The sequence below is a fragment of the Rhinatrema bivittatum genome, chromosome 6 (assembly GCF_901001135.1).
Source record: "Rhinatrema bivittatum chromosome 6, aRhiBiv1.1, whole genome shotgun sequence".
Classification (NCBI taxonomy): domain Eukaryota; kingdom Metazoa; phylum Chordata; class Amphibia; order Gymnophiona; family Rhinatrematidae; genus Rhinatrema; species Rhinatrema bivittatum.
This window is the reverse complement of record NC_042620.1, coordinates 270,524,016-270,539,278: the sequence shown is the minus strand read 5'-3', so window position 1 is coordinate 270,539,278 and position 15,263 is coordinate 270,524,016. Positions and strand designations below refer to the sequence as shown.

Sequence of the window (15,263 nt, the reverse complement as noted above, 5' to 3'; positions counted from 1 at the left end):
TAAGATTTAATTTTGTCCCTAGGGGAGAATAAGATCCACAAATTACCAGAGGATCGTCCTAGACCTCGAAGCTCTTTCTCATCCTGCTCTCGTTTTCGGTCTAGTAGAAGATTTCGTTCTTCTCATCCTTCAGCTCCACCTGCTAAGCAGTCTTCAGGTAGGCAACAGAATTGGTCTCAGTCCTTTCGTGGCCACCGCTTCAGAAGACCTGGATCTTCCCAAGCCTCAGGTGGCTCAAAGTCTACCCAATGAGATACGGCCGGTCCTTTCCCCGGTTCCGATTATAGGGGGCAGACTGTCCCGGTTTTACGGGGAATGGGCCAGATTGACATCTGATCAGTGGGTTCTTTCAGTAATAAATCAAGGTTACGCTTTAGATTTTGTTTGGCGGCTTCACCACCGGTTTCTAATTTCTCCATGTTCTTACTTAGAAAAACATCGCGTAATCAAGGACTCTCTGCAGCGTTTAAGCTCGGAGCTATAGTTCCAGTTCCAACATCAGAACATCGGAGGGGTCATTACTCAATTTTCTTCGTCGTTCCAAAAAAGGAAGGAACCTTTCGTCCCATTCTTGATCTCAAAAGAGTCAACCGTTGCCTGCTGATTCCCAAGTTTCGAATGGAAACTCTCTGGTCTGTCATAGCTTTGGTACACAGAGGAGAATTTCTAGCATCTCTCGACCTCACAGAGGCTTATCTTCACATCTGCATTCGTTCCGATCATCAGAAGTTTCTCAGGTTTTGCATTCTAGGGCAACATTATCAATTCAGGGCTCTCCCGTTTGGGTTAGCCACAGCTCTCAGAACATTTACCAAGGTAATGATTGTGGTGGCTGCACAGCTCAGGAAGGAGGGCCTGTTGGTACATCTGAACCTGGACGACTCTTTAATTCGAGCGAAGTCAGAATCTCTTTGTCGCTCAACGATCAGCAGGGTCATCGACCTTTTACAGTCTCTAGGCTGGGTGATCAACAAGGACAAGAGTCACCTAGTCCCTTCCCAGTCTCTGGAGTTTTTGGGTGCACTGTTGGACACTCATCAAGGGAAGGTGTTCCTTCCGGACATCGCCTTCTCAAGCTTCAAACGAGATTTGCTGTCTATTCCTATACCATGTGTATGGGATTACTTGACAGTCTTAGGCTCAGTGACCTCTACTCTGGAGTTGGTTACCTGGGCCTTTGTGCATATGAGGCCACTTCAGTCCGCATTGCTTTCGCGCTGGAATCCGGTTTCGGAACTATACCACCTTCCCCTTCCCCTTACGGAGATGGCTCGATTCAGCCTGGATTGGTGCTTACAGCTGGCAAATCTACAGAGGGGAGTACCTCTAGAGATTCCGGAATGGACTGTGGTCACTACCGACGCCAGTCTTTCAGGCTGGGGAGCAGTATGTCAGAAAACATCTGTTCAAGTTCAGTGGTCCGAAGAAGAAGCGTGGTGATCTATCAACCAGTTAGAGACCAAAGCGGTACGCTTAGCCTTGATCGCTCTTCAACCTCTCCTATGCGGGACGTTGGTACGGATTCTTTCCAACAATGTGACCACAGTAGCGTACATCAACCGCCAAGGAGGAACTCGAAGCTTCCTGGTAGTGCAGGAAGCACAACAGCTGATCACCTGGGCGGAACAACATCTGCTCAGCATCGCAGCCTCACACATTGCCAGGGTAGACAATGTTCAAGCCGACTTTCTCAGTCGGCATCATCTCGACCCAGGGGAGTGGGAACTGTGCGAGGAAGCCTATCAGTTAATATGCAACAGATGGTCCACACTGGCAGTGGATCTCATGGCCACATTCCAGAATTCCAAAGCCCCTCAGTTCTTCAACCGCAGGAGGGAAAGAGGAGCGGAAGAAGTGGACGCTCTGGTAGTTCCCTGGCCAAACAATGTTCTCTATGTGTTTCCACCCTGGCCTCTGATCGGCAAGGTCCTGCGTTGGATAGAGGTTCAGCGAGTCGAAGTTGTTTTAGTGGCTCCGGCGTGGCCACGCTGTCCGTGGTTCGTGGACTTGGTCAGTCTAGCGCAGGACGGTCCCTATGGTTTCGGGATCTGCCGTGCTTCAGGGTCCGGTTTGTTTGGAAGAGGTCGAACGCTTCTCTCTAGCGGCATGGCTTTTGAGAGGCATCTGTTAAAGAACAAAGGTTACTCAGATGCTGTGGTAACTACTTTATTATGTTCTCGTAAACCTTCTACATCTTTGGCTTATGCGAGGGTGTGGAAAGTTTTTGAGTCATGGTGTTCTGAACATCAATTAAATCCGGTGCACTCTTCTGTTTTGGATATTTTATCCTTTTTACAAGATGGCGTAGCGAAAGGTTTGTCTTGCAGTTCCTTACGTGTCCAAGTTACAGCTCTTGAATGTTTTCGGGGTAAAGTTCGAGGATTATCCTTGGCCGTGCACCTGGATGTAGCGCGTTTTCTCCAAGGTGCACAACATCTACGTCCTCCGTTCTGGAACCCTTGTCCTGCATGGAGTTTGAATTTGGTTCTTAGAGCTCTGTGTGCGGCTCCCTTTGAACCCCTTAAACATATGACTTTGAAAGATCTTACGTTGAAGGTGGTTTTCCTTGTGGCCATCTCCTCAGCTCGTAGAATTTCGGAGTTACAGGCCTTGTCTTGCAGAGAGCCTTTTCTTAGAATTTCTGATACGGGAGTTTCATTATTTATTTATTTATTTAATTCTTTTATATACCGGCCTTCATGACAGGTCATATCAGGTCGGTTTACATTGAACCTGGGGGTAAACATTCTTTAATGACCATTAACAAAAGGTCATTAACAGAAGCAAAAACAAAAAGCCAGAAATTACATTGAACAAGGAGTATCAACATGGGAGCTGAAGAAAGAAAGAAGATAGAGATAACAAAGTTTAAAGGGGTCATATCTACTTATATAACGGGGCAGACTTCAATTGTCTGGATTCATGATTTGGATCAATTCCTGGTTCGGACCAAATTATGGGAACGCTTGGCGGAATAGCCAGATTTTGAGTTTTTTCCGAAACGTTTGTAGGCAAGGTTCCAGTCTGAGATCCAGTGGGATGTTATTCCAGATAGTAGGTCCTGCTATCGAGAATGCTCGTTCTTTGGTGGCGGTGTGGCGTGAGGCTTTTGTTGATGGGGCGTGTAGGGAACCTTTGTATATTTTTCTGATGGGTCTGGATGACGTGTGGAGTGTGAGAGGGATCCGGAGGTCGAGCGGGAGTTGATTGTGGATGGTTTTGTGGATTATACGTACTGTGCCTTCTTTTTTTGCCCATGGTTGTATCTTCTTTTCATTTAAGTCAGTCGATACAGCTTCCTGCTTTTCCGTGTTTAGATCGTATGGATCCTTCCTCTAAGGATCTTAAGAAATTGGATGTACGACGGGTACTGTTACGTTATCTTGAGGTTACCAACAGTTTTCGATTGTCTGATCATTTGTTTGTGTTGTGGAGTGGTCCTCGTAAGGGTCACAATGTTTCCAAGGCTACAATTGCTCATTGGTTAAAAGAGACAATTCGTTCAGCTTATCTTCTACTCGTCGAGATCTTCCTGAAGGTTTGAGAGCTCATTCCACTAGGTCGCAAGCTACGTCCTGGGCGGAATATCAACTAGTTTCTCCTCAGGAGATTTGTAAGGCAGCGACTTGGAAGTTGTTGCATACTTTTGCTCGTCATTACCGCTTAGATGTCCAGGCTCCAAGTTTGGCAGCCTTCAGAGAGATTGTTCTCCGAGCGGGACTCTCTGGGTCCCATCCCAAGTAAATCAGCTCTGGTACATCCCAGAGTCTGGACTGATCCAGGTACGTACAGGGAAAGGAAAATTGGTTCTTACCTGCTAATTTTTGTTCCTGTAGTACCATGGATCAGTCCAGATGCCCGCCCTTTATGTCTGTGTATGGCAATTATCTTTTCAGAGAGTCCGCTCGTTCACTGTTTTGGCTTGTAAACCGCTTTTCATGCTGTCTACTTTTCTTAATGTTTCTTGTTTATTCCCACGTTTTATTTTTTGGGATTATTCTTGCATTTATGATTTGTGAGTTGGAAGTACGTTTTAGAGTTTAGATAGATAGTATTTTAGTAGTTACATTTCTGCTTTGATATCGTTCAATACTGATGGACTGCAGGTGGCACCCTAGGGTATACGTCAGAGTCAGTAGAATGTTTCTCTGCCTCCCTCTGCTGGTACTACAGGAACGAAAATTAGCAGGTAAGAACCAATTTTCCTTTCTAAACTTTACTCAGGCTCAATGTGTATAAAAGAGTGTATCTCGTGCACACTGAGGCGAGGCGCTCCGGCGGACTGAGTTGGGGCGGAGTTGCGACTTGTGCACATGCTGTTTGATTTTTAAAGTGTGTACATAAGAACATAAGAAATTGCCATGCTGGGGCAGACCAAGGGTCCATCAAGCCCAGCATCCTGTTTCCAACAGAGGCCGAACCTGGTAAGTTACCCTGCATGAGTTATGTCCTGCTTGGAGCAGCTGTGAGTTTGTACGCATAATTAGCTAATTATTTGAGGATTTTAAAATGCTTGATAAAAGTTTGCAAAATGTATCAGACTTTATTATAATGTGTGCTGTTATCAATTTACCTTCTAAATGCCCCCAGGAACAAAGAGTCTGAAAAGAGCTGATGGAAAAAGTAGAATATTGCTAATTTGACTTGAAATAAGATTAGGAAAGATCGTTTTTTGATTTCCAAGTAATGGAAGTTAATTAGAGCATGAGCAATGCCCTAAGGTTTTCACCATCTTTTAATTTCTTTCTATAGCCCTCTCTCCTTCTCTCACTCACACGCTTCCTCTTCAAAATTCAAGAGTGTCACTGTCAGATGTGTACTCTGCAGGTTTCCCCTCATGGTGAAGACTCTTGCCAGCTCTTCTGACTAAACAGCTGTACTTTTACATGCTAATCAAGTAAAGATGACAAAACCCTTTCGAGACACCTTTTGTTCTTGCTTTTCCAGTAGTCTTTCTTCCTTCCTTTCTTTTTATTCTAGTCCAGCAGTGACCTTTGACTGAGTGGCAGCCACACTGAAGCATTTCAGGATGGCATTAAGAGAAGCTGCTTATTTCTGTGCCATGATGCAAGAACTGCTGTGCCATGTAGATAGTGTTTAGCTGTAATGGCAAGTGCCAGATGTAGCAAAACATACTAGTATCCAAGTGTGCATTGTTTTCTTTTTAAGTAAAACTCTCTCTGCTCTCTAGGAGAGGGCTGGCCAATTCAAGTTCCCTGTACGTACCGGGATCAGTCCAGACGCCTGGGTTTTATTCATCCCTGCCAGCAGATGGAGACAGAGAAAAGCCTCGCTGACACTGCTTAAAAGCCCTGGTGCCACCTGCAATAGCTCAGTATTTCTCTGTCTCCAGCAGATGGCTGGTGCATAAACCTGCAGTCTTTTTCTTTGCCTTTGCCTTTTAGATTTTTTTCTCTTTCAGGCGAGCCATCCTCCCAGGGGACTGGTTCCTTTTTGGAACTATTCTCTGTTCGGTCGAGGTGGACCAGTTAAGGTCCAATTTGTTCCATGGGGTGTACATCTAGTGGTCCAGATCCCTCCCCTCACGAGGCCGGCCGTGCGGCTTTCAGCCCTTTTTCTTTTCAGGGGTTTCTCTCCTTTAGTAAAATAGCTGATTTGCGCTGGACAGCTCCTTTCAGCTTAGGAGAGAAGCCATCCTGTCAGTTTTTTGTTTTGTTAGTTAAAAAAAAAAAAAAAAAAGTTTTAACAAGGAGAGGAAGTTGGCTGATAGGTAAGGCTCTGGGGCAACTCCTCCCGCGGGTCGCGCCAATTTTTGTGGATAGATTTTTTATTTTTTGTTTGAGTTTCTTTTCTTACCGGCATGGTTCGCGGCTCGGCTTGCCGCGCGTGTGGGGCGGTCTTAGTCGGTCTGGGCTCTGTTCCAGGTGTGTTTCGGGGGGAAGGGCCCTCACTACTCCCAGGAGTTTCTAAACGCCGGCCCTTTCTAAGTGCACAGCTGCCGCGGTTGGGCCACTTTTGCAGGCTTCTGAAGACTCCGGGGCTGCTGGCTCCCTCGAGACGGGAGCGGCGGCCATTTTGGCGCCGGATTCGTGCATGCCGCCATTTTTTGAGGGAGAGGGAGATCTCTGTCCGCGGCTCTCCCCGGTGCATCCAGGACCACCCGACGGGCTCTCCAGAGGGGCAAATCAATCAGTTCCTTTACCTCAGGGACCTGGGGGAGACCAGGTTCCTGTTTTGCCTCCAGGTTCGCGCCCTTTTTGCCAGATTTTATTCTCCTGCTGCACCAAGCTTATCTGGCACAGCAGGACTGCTTGGGGGGCCTCAGTTGCCTTTTCCTCCCCAGGATCCGGGTCTGCGGCCTTCGGGTACTAATTCAGGGTCCATGAGGCTGCGGGACTCGAGCATCCCGTTGCTGCCCAGTCCGGGGGGGGGGGGCATCAGGGGGCTTACAGGTCCCAGTCCCTCCAGCAGGGGCTGCAACAGGATCCTCAGCGCAGGATCCGGACATAGATCAAGGAGATGATGTGGGGATGCCGTCGGTGGCAGAAAGTGATGATCCCAAAATTCTACGGTTGTTCCAGAGGGAAGAGTTGGCCCCTCTGCTCTTGCAGGTTCTTGAGGAGCTGGGTTAAAAAGCTTCTCAGGAAGTTCCAGAATTGGATGGAGCGGACCCTGTCCTGAACAGTCTTCGGGCTCCTCCTTCTGCCTTCCCTTATAAGTCGGTGCGCCAGTTGGTTGAGCACGAGTGGGATTCCTCTGACTCCAGCTTGAGGGTGGGTAGAGCTATGGCCAAACTCTACCCCTTGCCAGAGCAGACCTTGGAGCTTTTTGCGCTTCTGCAAGTGGATGCGGCGGTTTCCGTGGTTACTAAAAAGACTACGATTCCGGTAGCGGGGGCCGCGGCACTCAAGGATATCTAAGATCGAAAGTTAGAACTTCATCTTAAGAGAACTTTTGAGGGAGCAGCCTTGGGACTCCGGGCCGCCATTTGCTCAGGCTTTATGCAGAGATCATGTCTGTGATGGGTGCAGAATTTTCAGGATGGCCTACCTGGTTCTCATACGTCTGATGCAGATCGCGTGGAAGCGTTAGTCGCATAAGTGGCTGATGCGCTTTATGATTTGATGCGTTCGCTGTTGCAAGTTATATGTATTGTGGTCGCGGCCCGACAGTTACTATGGCTCCGTCACGGGTCTGCGGATGTCTCCTCTAAGGCCCAGTTAGATTCCTTGCCTTTTAAGGGTCGTCTCTTGTTTGGGGAACAGCTTGAACATCTGATCAAGCAATTGAGTGAAACGAAGGTGCACAAGCTGCCGGAGGACAAGCATAGGAATCGACAGACATTTCAATCCCATCCCGCTTCAGGGACGGCAGACGGTCTCGTCCTTCTAGAGGTCCCGTAGGGTCGCAGTCACAAAAACCTTTTCAATCACGGGGCTCGAATTGGGGTCAGTCCTTTTGCGGAGAACGAAGGCCTTTCAGAGCTCCCTCGGCGGGAGGAGCAGCAGCAGTCAAGTCTTCCCAATGAAGCAAGGCTGGTCCACTCCGCCATTCCCTATATAGGGGGCCGGCTGGCAGATTTCTACGGGGAGTGGGCCAAGGTTACACAGGATCAGTGTGTTCTCTCGGTGATAAGAGACTGTTATGCATTAGAGTTTGCGCGTCCAGTTCGCGACCTCTTCTTAGTCTCCCACTGCAGGTTCTCTGCGACGTGTCGGGTGGTTCAGGAGACGTTGCCAACTTGAAGTCCAGGATGGGTCGAAACAGTCCCTCCTTTTTCGGCACCACAAAATAGATGGAGTAACGACACCTGCCCCATTCATGTGGAGATACCGGGATCACCGCCCCTAGCTCTCGCAACCTGCGCAACGTCTCCTGAACCACCCGACACTTCGCAGAGAACCTGCAGTGGGAGACTAAGAAGAGGAAGGGATCTTTATCAGCAAGCAGGAGATTACTGGGCCTGTTAAGTGGATACATTTTGTTGAATGGTAGGAAGGATATGAAGGTTTAACTTCTTTTTTTTCTCCTTTCAAGTATGTGCATGTGATTGTACGTTTTTCTTTTCTAGGAAGCTCAGTCATTTGCAAACCTATTGGGGGATCATGGGAAGGCAGTATGGCCGGCTTGGGAGCTGGTGAAATGGATGATGGGGTTGTCTTCACACACGCTTCCTGCAGTTGGTAAATTGAAATTATATAATTTTTTTTCATCTTGGGGCGTTTATCCTGGGGATTTGTTGTCCCCTGGCTGTACAAGTAGTACTGGTATTCTATGTCAGAGGCTATCTGGCAAGTAGGACTTAAGAGTGTCTCAGGTGTTCAGCAGCAGAAGTGGTTACAAGGATGCTTTTAAAATACTTTGATGTAGAAGTCCTTTGAAGCATTATCTGAAATCCACTGCTTTGTCCATGCAGGCCTTCGTGACCCACCCACAGGAGTCCTTCAGCTTAGCTGCAACTTGGCATTCTCTTCCACCACTGACAAGCTTTCCCTAAGAGGAATTGGCTTACTGTCTTCTGCTTCTGGAATTGCTTCCAGGGGACATCTAGATTGAAAGGTAGAGCCTTTGCTCTGCCTTAATAAGTTAAAACTTCTCATTCATATAGCACTGCTAGATGTAGATGGTGATGAGTGTTCAGATACAATAATTCCCTGCCCCAAAGACCTTACAATCTAAGTGGATTCCTGAGTTAACAGGAGATAAAGTGGCCTGCCCACATTCACGGTGATTGTCAGTGGGAGAAGTGGGATTTTAGCCTAGATTCTCTGGTCCTCAGCCCGTTATTCTAAGCATTAGACCACTCCTTCTCTGCAGATTTTCTTTTTTTGTTTGTCTCCTTTGTGTTTTGTTTTCTGTGTTCAGCATCAGTCCATGACACTTTTCCATGCCAGGGATTGTGAGAGCTGGTCATTAGTGTAAAGCTGACAATTGTAGGTTGTCTGTTTCTGCCTTTCCCGTAATTTGACATGGAAGCCTCCTTGCTTACAGGAAGGATGTAGAAATGCACAGGTCATTTCCGAGTGTCACCTATTCCACCCTTGCTATCTAAGATTACAGCTTTCGTGTATCACTTTTCTCCCCTCCCCTAGTTCTGGCTTTTTTGGAGAAGGTGACCAAACTGAACTCTACTGGGAATAGCAAACTCGAATGCATGGCCAGGAATCTCCGGACAGAGATGGTGAACTTGCTGGGGGAGGATGGGGTGCTGCTCTACCCCTCCCATCCCAAGGTCGCCCCTAAGCACCACTTGCCCCTCGGGATGCCCTTCAACTTTGCTTACACAGGTGAGCTTTTGTGTTTGGTTTGTGAGTGGATGAGATCTGTTGCCATCGAGACTGTGCGGAAAGACAGCTATAACAAGGATAAACAATCCGATGAGGTAAAGGAGCAAAGCATCGCAAGCTAAGAACAAAATAAAAGCAATGAACAAAATAAAACTAAACTGCAGAATATGAAGTCAGTATAACGACAAACCATCAGTATAAAAAGTAACCACTAAGTTAAGGATCATCATAAATAACAGGCATTGACCCTTTCATTTTTCATTATGGTAATCAAAATAAAAATCAGCCAATGTGACGGTTCGGTGGCAGTGGTGCGTGCTGTGAAGCAGAAGACCCGGCCAATTCTCATAAAAGTATGGGTGAAATCAGATTACGCACACATTTTTATGCAAGCTAAGCAGCCATTTACGTGCAGAAAATTGTGTTATGCATGTAAATGGCTTTTGAAAATCGGCCCTAAAAGATGAATACACAATCCAGTGGGAGCACTGAGAGGAGAGGATCACCTTGCTGGAGGCTGAAAGGAATCAATAAGTACTGCTTGGAGAAATGTTTAAAACTTAAAAGTATTGGGGTATATTATTGAGTGTGTTCATGTGTTTTGTTTTAAATAGGTAGTCAGAAAGGCAGGCAACATACAGAAGTTTGTATTTCCCAACCCTCCCACCATTCTCCCACCTACCCCTAGTTCATCCTTTAATTTATAGGCAGCTATCACTATCACACTAAAAAAAAAATTAAAAAATCAGCCTTTTAACTTAAACTCTGAAATTCCCCACACCTTATTGAGAGTTTGATCATTCCCTTGTAGGCCACTACCAGACATATAGTGAATGCACTAATACATTTAAAAGACTAATTATACACATTCCTACTCCCACAGCAACCTAAAACTTAACTAAGAACTGAATAAATTTAAGATGAAGACAGCAGTCCAGCAGCAAAAGGGGACCTCCCAGTCATTTGCGTCGAGTGTCACATGTATGAATTTTTACCTGCCGGTGAGAAATTGTACCTGTGCATCCGATGCAAAGAGCTCCTGTCTCTTAGAGAACGAGTCCGATCTCTGGAGGCTAGAGTGTCAGACCTGGAAGAGCTGAGGCAGACAGAGAGGTATATAGATGAGACCTTCAGGGACATAGTAGCAAAGTCCCAACTTCAGACTGGCAGTCCTGGTGCTGTTTTGGAGGAAGAAGGTCTCATGATCGGAGAGCATCAACCTGGTGCAGCAGGAAAGGATCCTGTAGCAAGGACCTGCCCTCCAGGTGATGCATTGTCCTCTCGCACTGAGAATGTGTCTCCCAGAGCTACTGCTCAGGAGGGAAGGGTTAGGTCAGCTGTCATAGTTGGTGATTCGATTATTAGGATTGTAGACAGCCAGGTGGCTAGTGGGCGTGAGGATCACCTGGTAACATGCCTACCTGGTGCGAAGGTGCCGAACCTCACGCGTCACCTAGATAGGATTTTAGACAATGCTGGGGAGGAGCCGGCTGTTGTGGTACATGTGGGCACCAACGACATAGAAAAAATGTGGGAGGGAGGTTCTGGAAGCCAAATTTAGGCTCTTAGGTAGAAAGCTTAAATCCAGAACCTCCAGGGTAGCATTCTCTGAAATGTTCCATGTGCAGGTCCCCAGAGGCAGGCAGAGCTCTGGAGTCTCAATGCGTGGATGAGACGATGGTGCAAGGAAGAGGGATTCAGTATTGTAAGGAACTGGGAAACCTTTTAGGGAAGGGGGGAGTCTTTTCCAAAGGGATGGGCTCCACCTTAACCAGGGTGGAACCAGACTGCTGGTGCTAACCTTTAAAAAGGAGAGAGCAGCTTTTAAACTAGAACAAAGGGGAAAGCTGACAATCGCTCAGCAGCGCATGGTTCGGAGGGAGGTATCGTCAAAGGATACTAATGACTCATTAGAATTAGGGCATCCCGACAGTGAGGTTCCAATAATAAGAAAAGTAGTCCAAGTGCCTGTAATTAAAAACTCACACGAGCTAAAAGATTCCAATTTATCCCTGTCAACTGAAAAGCAGAATGAAAATACAAACAAAAAACACACTTTGAAATGTTTGTATGCTAATGCCAGAAGTCTAAGAAGTAAGATGGGAGAATTAGAATGTATAGCAGTGAATGATGACAAAGTCTTAATTGGCATCTCAGAGACATGGTGGAAAGAGGATAACCAATGGGACAGTGCTATACCGGGGTACAAATTATATCGCAGTGACAGAGAAGAACATCATGATGGTGGGGTGGCACTTTATATCCGGGATGGCATAGAGTCCAACAGGATGAACATCCTGCATGAGACTAAATGCACAATTGAATCTTTATAGATAGAAATCTCTTGTGTATGGTGGAAAACTATAGTGATAGGAGTATACTACTATCCACCTGGTCAAGATGGTGAGACGGACAGTGAAATGCTAAGAGAAATTAGGGAAGTTAACCAAATTGATAGTGCAATAATAATGGGAGATTTTAATTACTCCAGTATTGACTGGGTAAGTGAATTATCAGGACATGCTACAGAAATAAAGTTCCTGGATGGAATAAATGACAGTTTTATGGAGCAATTGGTTCAGGAACCAACGAGAGAGGGAGCAATTTTAGATCTAATTTTCAGTGCACACGGGATTTGGTGAGAGAGGTAATGGTGATGGGGCTGTTTGGCAGTAGTGATCATAATATGCTCAAATTTGAATTAATGACTGGAAAGGGGGACAGTAAATAAATCCATGGATTTAGCGCTAAACTTTCAAAAGGGAAACTTTGATAAAATGAGAAAAATAGTTAGAAAAAACTGAAAGGTGCAGCTACAAACAAAAAAAATGCCATACTGGGTCAGACCAAGGGTCCAACAAGCCCAGCATCCTGTTTCCAACAGTGGCCAATCCAGGCCATAAGAACCTGGCAAGTACCCAAAAACTAAGTCTATTCCATGCTACTGATGCTAGTAATAGCAGTGGCTATTTTCTAAGTTAGCTTAATTAATAGCAGGTAATGGACTCCTCCTCCAAGAACTTATCCAATCCTTTTTTGAACCCAGCTATACTAACTGCACTAACCACATCCTCTGGCAACAAATTTCAGAGTTTAATTGTGCATTAAGTGAAAAAGAAGTTTTTCTGATTAGTTTTAAATGAGCCACATGCTAACTTCATGGAATGCCCCCTAGTCCTTCTATTATCCGAAAGAGTAAATAACCGATTCACATCTACCCATTCTAGACATCTCATGATTTTAAGCACCTCTGCCATATCCCCCCTCAGCCGTTTCTTCTCCAAGCTGAACAGTCCTAACCTTTTTAGTCTTTCCTCATAGGGGAGCTGTTCCATCCCCTTTATCATTTTGGTTGCCCGTCTCTGTACCTTCTCCATCGCAACTATATCTTTTTTGAGATGCAGCGACCAGAATTGCACACAGTATTCGAGGTGCGGTCTCACCATGGAGCAATACAGAGAGGCATTATGATATTTTCCGTTTTATTCACCATTCCCTTTCTGATAATTCCCAACATTGTTTGCTTTTTTGACTGCTGCAGCACACTGAACCGATGATTTCAATGTGTTATCCACTATGACGCCTAGATCTCTTTCTTGGGGTAGTAGCACCTATTATGAAACCTAACATTGTGTAACTATAGCATGGGTTATTTTTCCCTATGTGCATCACCCTGCACTTAATCCACATTAAATTTCATCTGCCATTTGGATGCCCAATCATCAAGTCTCGCAAGGTCCTCTTGTAATGTATCACAATCCGCTTGTGATTTAACTACTCTGAATAATTTGGTATCATCTGCAAATTTGATTCTCACTCGTCGTATTTGTTTCCAGATCATTTATAAATACATTGAAAAGCATGGGTCCCAGTACAGATCCCTGAGGCACAAAGGTAAAAAATGTGCAACAGGCATGGACATTGTTAAAAAAACCAAAAATGTTCCAGAAGCACAGTCCAGATGTATTCCACACATTAAGAAAGGTGGAAGGAAGGTAAATCGATTACCTGCATGGTTAAAAGGTGAGGTGAAAGAGGTTATTTTAGCCAAAAGATCTTCATTCAAAAATTGGAAGAAGAATCCATCAGAATAAAATAGGATAAAGCATAAGCATTGGCAAGTTAAATGTAAGACATTAATAAGACAGGCTAAGAGAGAATTTGAAAAGAAGTTGACCATAGAGGCAAAAACTCACAATAAAAACTTTAAAAAATATATCCAAAGCAGAAAGCCTGCGAGGGAGTCAGTTGGACCGTTGGATGATCAAGGGGTTAAAGGGGCACTTAGAGATGATATGGCCATCGTGGAAAGATTAAATGATTTCTTTGCTTCTGTGTTAACTGAAGAGAATGTTGGAGAGAGAGCGTTCTGGAGAAAGTTTCATGGGTGATGAACTGAACCAAATCACAGTGAACCTGGAAGGTGTGGTAGGCCTGATTGACAAACTGAAGAGTAGTAAATCATCTCGACCGGATGGTATACACCCCAGGGTTCTGAAAGAACTGAAAAATGAAATTTCAGACCTATTCAATTAATTTGTCACCTATCATTAAAACCATCCGATGTACCTGAAGACTGGAAGATGGCCAATGTAACCCCTATATTTAAAAAGGTATCCATGGATGATCTGGGAAACTATAGATCGGTGAGCCTGACTTCAGTGCCAGGAAAAATTGTGGAAACCGTTATAAAGAAGAAAATCACAAAACATTTAAATAGACATAGTTTGATGGGACACAGCCAACATGAATTTACCCAAGGTAAGTCTTGACTCACAAATCTGCTTCACTTTTGAAGGGGTAAATAAACATGTGGACAAAGGTGAACCCATAGATGTGGTGTATTTGGATTTTCAGAAGGCATTCGACAAAGACCTGCATGAAAAGCTTCTAAGAAATCTAAAAAGTCATGGGATAGGAGGCGATGTCCTTTTGTGGATTGCAAGCTGGATAAAAGACAGGAAACAGAGAGAAGGACAAAAAGGTAATTTTTCACAGTGGAAAAAGGTATACAGTGGAGTGCCTTAGGGTCTATATTTAGACCGGTGCTTTTATTAATGATCTGGAAAGGGATACGATGAGCGATGTGATCAAATTTGCGGATGATTCAAAATTATGCAGAGTAGTTAATTCTCAAGCGAATTGTGATACATTACAGGAGGACCTTGCAAGACTGGAAGATTGGGCTTCCAAATGGCAGGTGAAATTTAACATGGACAAGTGCAAGATGATGCATATAGGGAAAAATAACCCTTGCTGTAGTTATACAGTGTAGGTTCTATCTTAGGAGTTACCACCAAGGAAAGAGATCTAGGCGTCATAGTGGATAATACACGGAAATCGTTGGCTCAGTGTGCTGTGGCAATCAAACATGGAATAGACTTAGTTTTTGGGTGCTTGCCAGGTTCTTATTGCCTGGATTGGCCACTGTTGGAAACAGGATGCTGGGCTTGATGGACCCTTGGTTTGACCTAGTATGGCATGTTCTTATGATCTTCTTATGTTCTTAGCCATTGTTGTGTATGTGGCTGCTGAAAAGCCGTTGCCTACTCAGGTTAGGGCTCATTCCATTACAGTTCAGGCAGTGTCGTGGGCGGAGGTTAGATTGTTGTCTTCTGTTGATATTTACCGAGCTGCGACATGGTCCTCCTTATACACCCTTTCCAAGTATTATCGTCTGGATTTGCAGACCTGGAAGGATGCAATCTTTGCACATTCAGTTTTGACTGGACCGCGGGCATCCTCCCACCCTGTTCGGGAGTAGCTTGGGTTCATCCCACTGGTCCTGAATCTATCTGTCTGGGTGCTAGGAAATGAGAAATTACTACTACTTCCTTAATCCAGACAGATGGATTCAGCTTCTCGCCCTTATGTTCTTCTTACATGGCTATGTGTTCCAGGGTTACTGGTAAGTGATAGTCCAGTCCCTAGATTAGTATGCATACATTCTTTGCCTGCATTCAGTGTTTCCTGTTGGTTGAGTACTGAAATAGTTATCTGTTTTTAATCAAGTTT

At 45.2% G+C, this 15,263-nt stretch overlaps 1 protein-coding gene across 3 annotated transcripts in view; it reads left to right on the top strand.

The window, feature by feature from the left end:
- FAAH2 (fatty acid amide hydrolase 2) overlaps positions 1-15,263 on the top strand; it is a 106,267-nt gene that overhangs the window by 69,230 nt on the left and 21,774 nt on the right. For 2 of the 3 annotated variants that reach the window (XR_003857522.1, XM_029607187.1), the window contains exons 9-10: positions 8,033-8,144; positions 9,054-9,248. The exons of the other annotated variant lie outside the window; for it this stretch is intronic. Coding sequence is in view for 1 of the 2 variants with exons in the window: in XM_029607187.1 (XP_029463047.1) it covers positions 8,033-8,144; positions 9,054-9,248 (307 nt within the window). In the remaining variant the exon portion in view is untranslated. The remainder of the gene's footprint in view (positions 1-8,032; positions 8,145-9,053; positions 9,249-15,263) is intronic. 3 annotated transcript variants of the gene reach the window in all.